This window comes from Entelurus aequoreus, linkage group LG03, assembly GCF_033978785.1.
Source record: "Entelurus aequoreus isolate RoL-2023_Sb linkage group LG03, RoL_Eaeq_v1.1, whole genome shotgun sequence".
NCBI lineage: Eukaryota > Metazoa > Chordata > Actinopteri > Syngnathiformes > Syngnathidae > Entelurus > Entelurus aequoreus.
In genome coordinates, this window is record NC_084733.1 from 91,920,622 (window position 1) to 91,932,939 (window position 12,318).

General features: G+C 49.6%; 1 protein-coding gene across 1 annotated transcript in view; it reads right to left on the reverse strand.

Annotated features, from left to right (window-relative positions):
- LOC133647106 (D-aspartate oxidase-like) overlaps positions 1-12,318 on the reverse strand; it is a 13,263-nt gene continuing 945 nt past the window's right edge. The window contains exons 2-5 of the mRNA XM_062043226.1: positions 10,486-10,658; positions 10,302-10,410; positions 10,064-10,240; positions 1-578 (exon numbers count right to left, since the gene is read on the reverse strand). Of these exons, the coding sequence (XP_061899210.1) occupies positions 17-578; positions 10,064-10,240; positions 10,302-10,410; positions 10,486-10,657 (1,020 nt within the window). The 5' untranslated portion in view covers position 10,658 and the 3' untranslated portion in view covers positions 1-16. The remainder of the gene's footprint in view (positions 579-10,063; positions 10,241-10,301; positions 10,411-10,485; positions 10,659-12,318) is intronic.

A 12,318-nucleotide genomic window follows, 5' to 3' on the forward strand; every position in this document is an offset into this window, starting at 1 on the left:
TAATGTGTGAAGGAGATCAGAGTTTTGCAGGTAAAGGTGTGTCCTGAAGACACTTCCTGATTAGTGTGAGGGCGTCCACAGCGGTCCCCCAGGCCAAGGACACCCCCCATCCTCCATGGCCGTAGTTGTGGACCACGTGCACGCTCCTGTGCTGGTTCACGTGCACCACCTCTCTCTCCACCCTGGGGTGCTTCCTGCCAGGCCTCAGCCCCACCACCACGCCCGCCGGGCGACTGTTGCGCAGCGAGGGCTCCAGGCGGCAGCAGCGCTCCAAGATGGCGTCGCTCTCTCCCGGGTCGGGCATCGGGCGCTCGTCGCCTTGCTGCCGGGTGCCGCCCAGCGTGACGTAGCGCGCGCCGGGGTAGATGTAGGTCTTCCCGTCCGCGTCCCGGACGAAGTGCTGCAGCCAGGGCGCCTCCACCTGCAGGACCTGGCCTCGGACGGGGTACACCTGGCCGTCGCCCGCCAGGGATCGAGAACCCAGACCTGAGCAGTTGACGATGATGTCATAGCGGAGGCCGAGCTCCCGGAGGTCGGTGACTTTAGTCCGCTGCACTTGACCGCCAGCTTTCTGGAACCTGACCACACAACAAGCACAAACTGCCATGACGACTCACTAACATGGACCCAGCCAAATATAAGCACCTATCATAGCAATCCCACAAGCATGCCCCCTTTATGAGGATAAGACATACCTTCACACAGGTGGCTACATGTTAGCATTGCAGCACACTGTACCTAATGATGCCTTCAGGTGTTACTGTATAAAGTACTAGTACACATGTACCTAATGATGCCTTCAGGTGTTACTTTACTAGTACAAATGTACCTAATGATGCCTTCAGGTGTTACTATATAAAGTACTAGTACACATGTACCTAATGATGCCTTCAGGTGTTACTTTACTAGTACAAATGTACCTGATGATGCCTTCAGGTGTTGCTGTATAAAGTACTAGTACAAATGTACCTAATGATGCCTTCAGGTGTTACTGTATAAAGTACTAGTACACATGTACCTAATGATGCCTTCAGGTGTTACTTTACTAGTACAAATGTACCTGATGATGCCTTCAGGTGTTGCTGTATAAAGTACTAGTACAAATGTACCTAATGATGCCTTCAAGTGTTACTGTATAAAGTACTAGTACACATGTACCTAATGATGCATTTAGGTGTTACTTTACTAGTACAAATGTACCTAATGATGCCTTCAGGTGTTGCTGTATAAAGTACTAGTACACGTGTACCTAATGATGCCTTCAGGTGTTGCTGTATAAAGTACTAGTACACATGTACCTAATGATGCCTTCAGGTGTTGCTGTATAAAGTACTAGTACAAATGTACCTAATGATGCCTTCAGGTGTTGCTGTATAAAGTACTAGTACACATGTACCTAATGATGCCTTTAGGTGTTACTTTACTAGTACAAATTTACCTAATGATGCCTTCAGGTGTTACTGTACAAAGTACTAGTATAAATGTACCTAATGATGCCTTCAGGTGTTTCTGTGCAAAGTACTAGTACAAATGTACCTAATGATGCCTTCAGGTGTTTCTGTATAAAGTACTAGTACAAATGTACCTAATGATGCCTTCAGGTGTTTCTGTATAAAGTACTAGTACAAATGTACCTAACGGGAAAGGGCCGAGAGGTGAGAAGATGGAGTCAAAGACCATGATCCTGCCAAACCAGCTCACTGAAGAGGATAACAAAGCCCTCGGCCTTGGTTACACCATTGAGGATGACACACTACATGTCATGGTTGCAGTGAACTTCTCCAAGAAGAAGAGGAAAATGCGCCTTGGTCAGGACTTACTGAGAGATGAAGTAAGAAGACAAACCCCAGATCCATTCACCAGAAGAGAACTGTTGAGCCAAGTCTCTGGTCTCTATGATCCACTCGGCCTCGTGGCTCCTGCAAAGCAGAAGGGAGCCATCCTCATCCGAAGAGCTTTTCAAGAAACAAAAGTCATGTACTGCATAGAAGACACCTGGGATGCCGCCTTGTCCAAAGGACTCAGAGAAGATGCCATAAAGCTCCTAGAAGACTATGCAGAGCTGAGCCAACTCAGATTCACCAGACCCCTGACACCACCAAACCTGACAGTGAAAAACCGTCTGTGACCAGCAAAAGACTCCACTTGCGGCCACCACCGAGAGGGAGGACACTCCACCTGGGGCCTGGAGGACAAAGACTGCTGTCTGTCAGCCAAAGAGAGCAAGATGGCTGATCCAAAGCCAACAGATGAACTGAAAGTGGAGAGGGCCACAGCTAAGAGACAGTTCTCCCGCCTTGCCAACAACATTACGAGAACCTACATAGAGATGTCTAAGGAGGAGTTACAGGAGAACTTCAAGAAGCTGATGCTAGAGAGCTCTCGTGTCTTCGAGGCAAACGAAGAAGTGGAAGCCGCTTACATGGCAGACGCTGAGGAGCTGAGCGACCCCCAGAAAGCCGACATAGCAAAGACGGAGAAAGAATGTGAGCAGAAGACGAAAGAAGTCAAACTCCTAATCCGAGAGACGCTCTGGACCACATATGGAGAAAAGGAACTTTCCCTGGCTCTACAAGTTGCAGAGGCCGAATTCAGGAACGTCTCCTTCCAGCCAGACACAACTCTGGAGGCTTGTGAGTTCATGCTGACCCACCTACAGAAGTTGGTGGACAAGGCAAAGGAAGCGCACCAGAACTGGAACCACTGGGCTCCGCTTGCCGAGAAAAAGGACTTTGATTACCGTTTAAGAGAGCTCGAGGTGGTCCTTCCCAAGCTGGTGTCACAGAAGGCCCCCCTCATCCAAGCAGCAAGTATAAAGAAAGACGCTGGACCCCAGCCCATCTCAGCCCGCAGCTCAGCTCCAGTGGCAGCGATAAAGCTAAAGGCCACAGCCTTACCAAAGTTTGCCGGCAACCAGCGAAACTACTACAGATGGAGGAAGGAATGGGAGGCTCTGCAGAAGCAAGGTGAACCAACCGGATCTTCAGAGGTTAAGAAATTCCAACTACTGGATAGCCTTGATGAAAAGGTGGCCAGGGAACTACGTCTGTCAACGTACAGCTCAGCAGATGAGGTCTTCAGAGTCCTGGAAAACCGGTTTGGGAACCAAGCCAGCATTGCTCTTGAGATCATAGAAGAGCTACAAGCAAGACCATCAGCCAGGAGCGGCCATCCAAGGAAAATCGTAGAGCTCATCCAAACTGTGGAAAAGGCCCTTTATGATCTAAACGAACTGGATAATGCAGACGCCTTAAAGAACCCACTGGTGATTAGATCCATCGAGAGCAAACTCCCAGAAACTCTGAAGAAAGACTGGCTCACCTATGCTGCTGACAGAGGAAACACTGTTAACCCCCAGAACCGCTTCGACAAGCTCATCACATTCCTAAAGTCCCAAGAATCTATATATGAGCAACTAGATCAACTGAGCAACGTCTTTGAACCCGCCAAGGAGCAGACTAAGCTCATCAAGTATGCCAGAACAAAGTCAGCCAAATCCAGCAGTGAAACAGCAGGCTGCATCATTTGTGGTGACCCAAAGCACAGAAGAAGACTCTATTTCTGCAGAAGGTTTAGGATCAACCTAAAGCCATCGGAGAAGAGGGATGCAGCACAACAGCTCGGTGCCTGCAAGAGATGTCTCGAGGTCCACAGCAGCGACCCCTGCAGAAACACCACGTATCTGTGCGGGAACCCAGAGTGCAAAGACCAACACCATTACCTTCTCTGTCCAGTTGCCAGACCCCAGTCCCAAAGAACACCTAAATCCAGTCCAGTGAGAGCTGAGGGGAAAAGATACACCGAAGCTCAAAAAGACTTCCTATCCAGGCTTACCCCTGAGCTGGCGCAGCAGTGTCGAGACACCTTCTGCAACGTCACATCCAGAGCATACAACACCACAGCAGTTGAAAGAGGTCTTCTAGAGGAAAATGGCTTGCATGAGTATCCAGTGATCCTGATGCTCTTTGATGTCACTGCCAACGATGGACAGAGAATTGGGACCCTCATCGACCTGGCATCAGACACGAACTATATAACACATAGAGCTGCCAGCAAGTTGAACCTGAGAGGTGAAGATGTGACACTGGTGGTTTACGGCGTTGGAGGGATGAAGGTGTCTGTTGCAACTAAGCGCTACCTCCTCAAGATTCGGGTCAACACTCCGAGAGGGACCCTCAGGTCACATCAACTAATCTGCTATGGCCTTGATAAGATTGCAGAGTTTCACAGACATGTTCCAGCTATTAAGCTACAGAAAATCTTCCCAGATGTTCCCCTAAGAGACCTTGCTAGACCCAAAGAGGTGCAACTCCTGATCAGCCACAAGGAAGGCCAGCTAGTACCCCAGAAGGTTCGTTCTGTTGGCAACCTTGTGCTCTGGGACGGCCCCCTCGGCAAGACGATCGGAGGCACACACCCGGACCTCTTTGAAGAAGTCACCTTAATGGCCCACACATCAAAGACACACTTCGCAAGATCCATGAGAACTGCAGCAGTCAAATACAGTGAACTCATCTGTAGAGATCCAATCTCCTGCCAGTCTCCCGACAAGCCCCACACCCAGTCCAATACAGCCACTAGCAGCAGAGACTTTCTGAAGTGGTGGAAGTGGGAAAGTATTGGAGCTGCTTGTGAGCCAAGATGTGGAGGATGTCGCTGTGGGAATTGCCAACCCGGGGGAAAAGAAATGACACTGGCTGAAGAAAGAGAGATGGAGATAGTGAAGAACGGGTTGATGTATGTGAATGGAGACCATCACAGTCCTGAGACCCACTGGCATGCCAAGTATCCCTGGACAGAAGATCCAGCATCTCTACCCAACAACAGGAGAGCGGTTGAAGCCACATTCCTCAGGACAGAGAAGCAGCTGGCAAAGGAACCGGAGTTGAAGACAGCCTACATGTCACAAGTCCATGAAATGCTTCATCGCAAAGCTGCAGTGAAGCTATCCAAAGAGGTTCTGCAGAGTTGGACTGGGCCAGTGTGGTACATAAGTCACCTGATTGCACCAAATCCACATTCAGTCTCCACCCCAGTGAGGCTAGTATGGAACAGCAGCCAGAAGTACAGAGGCCTGAGTTTGAACGACATACTAATCAAAGGTCCTGACGTCCTGAACCCAATCAGAGCTGTCCTACTGAGGTTCCGAGCTGGTGTCTTTGCTGCCCTCGGTGACATCCGCAAGATGTACAACTCTGTCTGGTTGGAAGAGAGAGAGGTCCACCTGCACAGGTTCCTGTGGCGTGACACTGAAAAGGCTGAAATAGAAGACTTCGCCATAACAAGGGTCAACATGGGAGACAAACCTGCTGGTTGCATAGCCCAAGTCGCCATGAGAGAGACCGCCAACTTGCCTTCATTCAAACACTTCAAAGAAGAGAAACGTGTGATAGAGGAAGATGCATATGTGGATGATATCCTGACCTCTCACAACAACCTCCAGCACCTCAAACTCCTCACATCCAACATCGAACAGATCCTTAAAGCTGGAGGATTCATCATGAAGCCCTGGGTCTACTCCGATCAAAGTGGGAGGAAAGGGCCGAGAGGTGAGAAGATGGAGTCAAAGACCATGATCCTGCCAAACCAGCTCACTGAAGAGGATAACAAAGCCCTCGGCCTTGGTTACACCATTGAGGATGACACACTACATGTCATGGTTGCAGTGAACTTCTCCAAGAAGAAGAGGAAAATGCGCCTTGGTCAGGACTTACTGAGAGATGAAGTAAGAAGACAAACCCCAGATCCATTCACCAGAAGAGAACTGTTGAGCCAAGTCTCTGGTCTCTATGATCCACTCGGCCTCGTGGCTCCTGCAAAGCAGAAGGGAGCCATCCTCATCCGAAGAGCTTTTCAAGAAACAAAAGTCATGTACTGCATAGAAGACACCTGGGATGCCGCCTTGTCCAAAGGACTCAGAGAAGATGCCATAAAGCTCCTAGAAGACTATGCAGAGCTGAGCCAACTCAGATTCACCAGACCCCTGACACCACCAAATCCACGTGCAAAACCAAGTGGCATCACCTTCTCTGATGGCAGTGAGCACGCATATGGCGCTGTGCTGTACCTACGCTGGAGCTGCAGCCATGGTGTTGTTGTGAGGCTAGTTGAATCTAAGGCCAAGCTGACCCCTCTCGACCACAAGGGTGACCCTGTGAAGGCGGAGATGTGTGGAGCAGTCTTTTCCGCCCGGTTGAAGAACTACTTCCAGAGACACTGCCGAATCGATGTTGAGAAGTGGTACCATCTCGTCGACAGTCAGACCGTCCTAGGCGCAATCCAGCGGGAGAGTTATGGTTACCAGACCTTCTTTGCCAACCGAGTCGGCGAGATCCAAAGCAGCACAAATGTCCAAGACTGGTGGTGGATTCCAGGGCCCGAGAACATTGCAGATATCATAACCAGAGGGGCCAGTCCAAATGACTTAACTGAGGAATCCGAGTGGCAGTCAGGTCCAAAGTTCCTTCGACTTCCTGAAAGTGAGTGGCCGAAGAAATCAGCCAAAGACGTCGCCGCACAAGCAAGAGACAATATCACAAAAATACAGAAGAAAACATTTGTCGCCGTACTCACCCGAAGTCAACAGAAAGCACAGGACCCAAAAAGAGTCCAAGAAACAGAGTCCAGATTCAGAAGACCACCTGCAGCAGCAGCAGTCCAAAAGCTACTGGACGAAAGGCGCTTCAGCAATCTAAGACGGCTGGTCGGGACAATAGTATGGACTTGGAGAGCAGTAAAGAAATTCCTGTGCCCCGGCGATAAAGAAAAGTGGGAGGCAGTACCTTCATCTGGTGTCATCACTGTGAACGAAAGAGAAGATGTGTTCAGAGACCTATGCTTGGCAGCACAGGAGGGCGTACACTTTCCAAACACAACAACAGACAGACTGGTTGTTTACAAGGACCAAACAAGCGGACTCCTGATGTGTGGTGGCAGGATCCAGACCTTCAGAGAAGACCACAGAGCTGTTCCCCTGCTACCGTTCCAGGCCTGGATCTCCACCCTCCTAGCCCGGGAAGCACACAGTGAGGGACATGAAGGAGTGGCAGGAACTACACTGCGGATGCGAAAGAAAGCATGGGTCATCAAAGGAAGAATTATTGCCCAAAAAGTTGTTGACAAGTGTGTCGTGTGCAAGAAAGCAAAAGCAAAGACCTGCCAGCAAATAATGGGAAACTTGCCTGAGGAGAGATCGAATCCGGCTGCACCATTTCAATTCACATCTGTCGACCTGTTCGGACCGTACCAAGTGAAGGATGATGTCAAGAGGAGGGTGAGCATGAAAGTATGGGGCGTGCTCTTCTGCTGCATGTCCAGCCGAGCCATCCATGTCGAACTGGCAAACACGCTAACAACGGAGAGCTTTCTACTTGCTTACCAGAGGTTCACTTCTGTCCGAGGCCATCCTCAGAAGATCTGGTCCGATCCAGGTACGAACTTTATTGGAGCAAAACCTGTCCTTGAAGAGATGTACAGTTACCTGAGACGACAAAACAAAGGATCACTAGAAGAATATGCTGCCAGGAATGGGACCGACTGGATGTGGAGAATCCTTCCAGCCGATTCACCTCACCGAAACGGTGCCGCCGAAGCTGCTGTCAAGATCACCAAAAGAGCTCTACAAAGCCTTGGTAGAGGAGAAGGCCTTGCCTTCAGTGAATTCCAGACTGTACTCAAGCTGGCCGCCAACCTTGCCAACGAAAGGCCTATCGACGCTAGAGTCCAGTGCCGTGAGGACGGCATCCAATACATCACTCCAAACACCCTGTTGCTCGGTCGAGCCACACAAAGTGGAGATTTCAAAACATTCGACTACACAACTTACCCCTTCAAAAGGCTGCAAGAGATTCAAATGCAAGTCAGCTACTTTTGGAAGTCCTGGAGCCAACTCGCAGGTCCAAACCTGTTCATCCGCAGTAAATGGCATACTGCTGAAAGAAATGCTGCCATTGGAGACATAGTGTGGCTCTGCGACCAAAATGCACTGAGGGGTCAGTTCAAGCTAGCAAGAGTTGTCAGTGTGAACGCAGATCCCAAAGGCATTGTCCGAGATGTCCACGTGAAAGTCTCTCCAAGTGGGTGCGTTCAGGTGAAGACTCCAAACCCTGTCGTTAAAGAGTCCAGGTCTAAGGAGAAGGACTTCCAGGGCACCATACTGCATCGAGACGTCCGACGCCTTGTCGTCCTCATCCCGGCGGAGGATCAGGTCAGGGGAGACCAGCTCGCCTGAGAGGTGCGATCTTTCCAGGTTACACTGCAAAGATCGAGTGGGAGGTGTTGCGGCGATCTGCCTGGAGGTGCGGCTGAAGGTGTGTGTGTGACAGCGGCTGTGCTGCTGCATGCGCGTCACAGCAGAAGCGCTGCATGCGTGTCACAGCAGAAGCGCTGCATGCGCGTCACAGCAGAAGCGCTGCTCCGCGGCGCGCCTCACCAGGTGCGCTCTCCAGCAGTGTGCAGGACGGAGCTGAGAGCAGCAGAGACAGAGACGATCACTAAAACCACGAAAGCACTTCACAAACGCATGGGAAAAAGGACTCAAACCAAACGGACTACCGGTTTTTCACCTTCCAAGATTCCAGTTAATAAACTGAAATACGAGTGAAATCCTGAGCCTCATCGAGTCCTTCCTTTTCAAGTGTGGGAAGCCATGTCGTTATAAATACACCTGACAATGCCTTCAGGTGTTACTGTATAAAGTACTAGTACAAATGTACCTATTGATGCCTTCAGGCGTAACTGTATAAAGTAATAGTACAAATGTACCTAATGATGCCTTCAGGTGTTTCTGTATAAAGTAGTAGTACACATGTACCTAATGATGCCTTTAGGTGTTACTAGTACAAATGTACCTAATGATGCCTTCAGGTGTTACTGTAAAGTAATAGTACAAATGTACCTAATGATGTCTTCAGGTGTTACTGTATAAAGTACTAGTACAAATGTACCTAATGATGCCTTCAGGTGTTTCTGTATAAAGTACTAGTACACATGTACCTAATGATGCCTTTAGGTGTTACTTTACTAGTACAAATGTACCTAATGATGCCTTCAGGTGTTACTGTATAAAGTACTAGTACAACTGTACCTAATGATGCCTTCAGGTGTTACTGTATAAAGTACTAGTACAACTGTACCTAATGATGCCTTCAGGCGTTACTGTATAAAGTACTAGTACAAATGTACCTAATGATGCCTTCAGGCGTTACTGTATAAAGTACTAGTACAAATGTACCTAATGATGCCTTCAGGTGTTACTGTATAAAGTACTAGTACAAATGTACCTAATGATGCCTACAAGTGTTACTGTACAAATTACTAGTACAAATGTACCCAATGATGCCTTCAGGTGTTACTGTATAAAGTACTAGTACAAATGTACCTAATGATGCCTACAAGTGTTACAGTACAAAGTACTAGTATTTGTATTTGTATGAAGCAGTAGTAGCACAAAGTGTGGTAACGGTGTGTTCGCGGTCCAAAGGAGATCCCAGTTTTGCAGGTAAAGGTGTTTCCTGCAGCGCTCCAAGATGGCATCTTACCGTCACACTTCTGCATGCTAACTAATGATTAGGTATCACTGTAAATGGTTAGTTCTAAAGTAACACACATAAAGAGACACACAATAGAACCCGGACACGAGGGTGTGAGGTATTTGGCAATAATCATCAAGATAAGCCAGCGGAGGGGCCGCTGCCATGGAAACCAGAGTCAGATGAGACTGTCCTGAAGTGACTGCTAACTCGTATCAAAACCAGTCCTAGACGTCACTACAATGTTTGGTCCTTCGAGTTAGTTGGATAGAAGCAACCACTTCAGTCAATATGTTCATGCCACGTGAGAGAATGCTCAGCGATACGGATCGCCCAGATTTGCCCGAATTGCCGCCTTTCCGGCACGTTTTAAAGTGTCAAAGTTTAACGTTAGCATGCAGCTAACAGAGCTATGCTAACGTCGCTAGCTGAGGTAATGTTGAAAAGTAATGTTGGCATAAGTTGCATGATTACAGCAGGTGCTCCAATTATTGACACAATATATTGTAAAAGTTGAAGAGAGGGGGACCTACCTGTTGAGGAGCCAAGGCAGGTAGTTGGTACATTCACACTTGATGGTAGTGAAGGCCTGACCAAAGGTGTGATGCGGGAAGCGTCTCAACTCGCGCTCGCTCAACAACCGGAAGCCCAACACAATGTCGGACCAGTAAGGAGTCTTGTTAGCGGGAGCTTCTTTGAAGATCTGACAGCTGGACCATTTTGGAAAGGAGTTAGGCTGATGTCTGAATTGTGAGAAGATCCAGAACATACCCTGAAGTGAGGAGGACGCCAGCCTCGGAGGAGTGCTGAGACTGGGCGACGGACAGCAGCTCATCAAAGCCGTCCTGGAACCAACGTTTTTGTCTTTCCAACGGGACATCTAGAAGACACATCATGTCCAGTACTGACAATAACAAAGTTGGCCCTCGTGTGTGTGGGGTGGAGGGTGAAGTACCTGGGAAGTCCTGGGTCAACAGGATCCCAGCGGCGACGTCACTTGTGGTGTCAGGACTGAACCTGTCGGCCACGAGCGTGACGGAGCAGCCAGGGAGAGCCTCGGCGATACAAACGGCGCTGGAGAATCCAACCACACCTGCTCCGACCACCACCACCTTCACTCCATTCATCCTGCACACAATGTTAATAAAGTTTATATATATTTCTTTTTTGTTTTCTTTAAACTCAACTGCTGTCTTTTAGGGACGCCCTGAGTACTGCCTTCATAATCCCCTCACACATACCATTGGCCTGCGGGTGGAGTTTCACTCCCAAGCTCTCCGCCGCAGCAGCCCAGAGCTCAGAAGCGAACTGGGAGCCACGGTCGGATGAGATGTCTCGGAAACGGGCAACCCACGTCCCAATAAAAGCGCAAGCCACCTCTGCGGGGGTGGCTGACGTCAGAGTTACTGCCTCCGGGCAGTGGGTGGTCCTGTCGACCATCGTGAGGAGGTATGTGCAGCTGCGCGAAGATGGGAGCGGTCCGACCAGGTCCACTTTGACATGGTCAAAACGGCGTTGCGGAACCGTAAACGGTGCCAGTGGAGCCCTGGTGTGGCAGCGCACTTTCGAGCTCTGGCATTCCCTAGCATCTTTTTTCAGTCCACGCCAGATGAATTTTGCAGCTACCAGCCGCCGGGAAGGTTCCTCCCAGGGTGGGAAAGGCAGTGGATCGAGTCGAACACCCGCCGCCTCCAAATGGCGGGCACAAGGATTAGGAGTGGAGTTACCGGAGAGAATGGGCCTAAACCCAGGGACTAGAGAGTCTTGTTCTTTCGTTCCGGGGACCTCGTCCTGGACTTCACAAGATGTAACACTTCCTGTGACTTCCTCCCCAGGCAGGGGGGAACACTGCTACTCTGACAATACCCCGGAGGCTGAGGCCCAGTCGAGAGATTTTGTTGTCCCCCTCAGGGACGAGGGACTTTGGACGGAGGGGGGGGGGGGGTTAGTGTAACGACCTGCTGGGGTTGATGTTGTGTTCCTGAGTGGGTGATATTCAGAATTTCCATTGTCGTGAACGCACCACGCCCATAAGGTGATTGGCGAAGAGGGAGGAAGCGTTCGTTGACCGGAGTTTCTCTGTGCAGCTTGGAGACTTTCTCTCCTCGGTGGCCTGTGGTGTTCCTCAAGGGTCAATCCTAGGTCCCATACTCTTCCTACTGTACATACTATGTTCAGGTGAAATCCTGGTCAAGCACAATGTCTCATTCCATTGTTATGCCAATGATGGTCAGATCTACTTACCTCTTAAGGCCACAGGACAGGTCGCACTTCAGCCACTGCTTGACTGTCGGACTGACATCAAAGCATGGATGAGTGCTAACTTCCTCAACCTTAATGAGAGCAAGACCGAGATCATCTCCAGTCTCGTTTGTCAGTGCTCTAGGTCCTCTGGGTGAAAACATCCGGTCCTCCATGAGAAATCTCGGAGTGATCTTCGATAGTGCCTTTAAATTCACCAAACAGGTCAGCTCGGTGGTTAGTACCAGCTTTTACCAGCTCAGAACCCTAGCAAAGACCAAGGCCTATCTCTCCCAGAGCGACCTGGAGACTGCTATCCACGCCTTCATCACACACCGGCTAGACAACAACAACTCACTGTACGCTGGCATTGATCAGGCAACACTCCGCCGTTTGCAGCTTATGCAAAATGCGCCTGCCCGTCTCCTCACCAGCACCAAAAAACGTGAGCACATCACCCCAGTCCTGGCCTCACTCCACTGGCTCCCTGTCTGTCACCGCATTGATTTTAAATGACTTTTAATTGTTTTTAAATCCCTAAATGGTC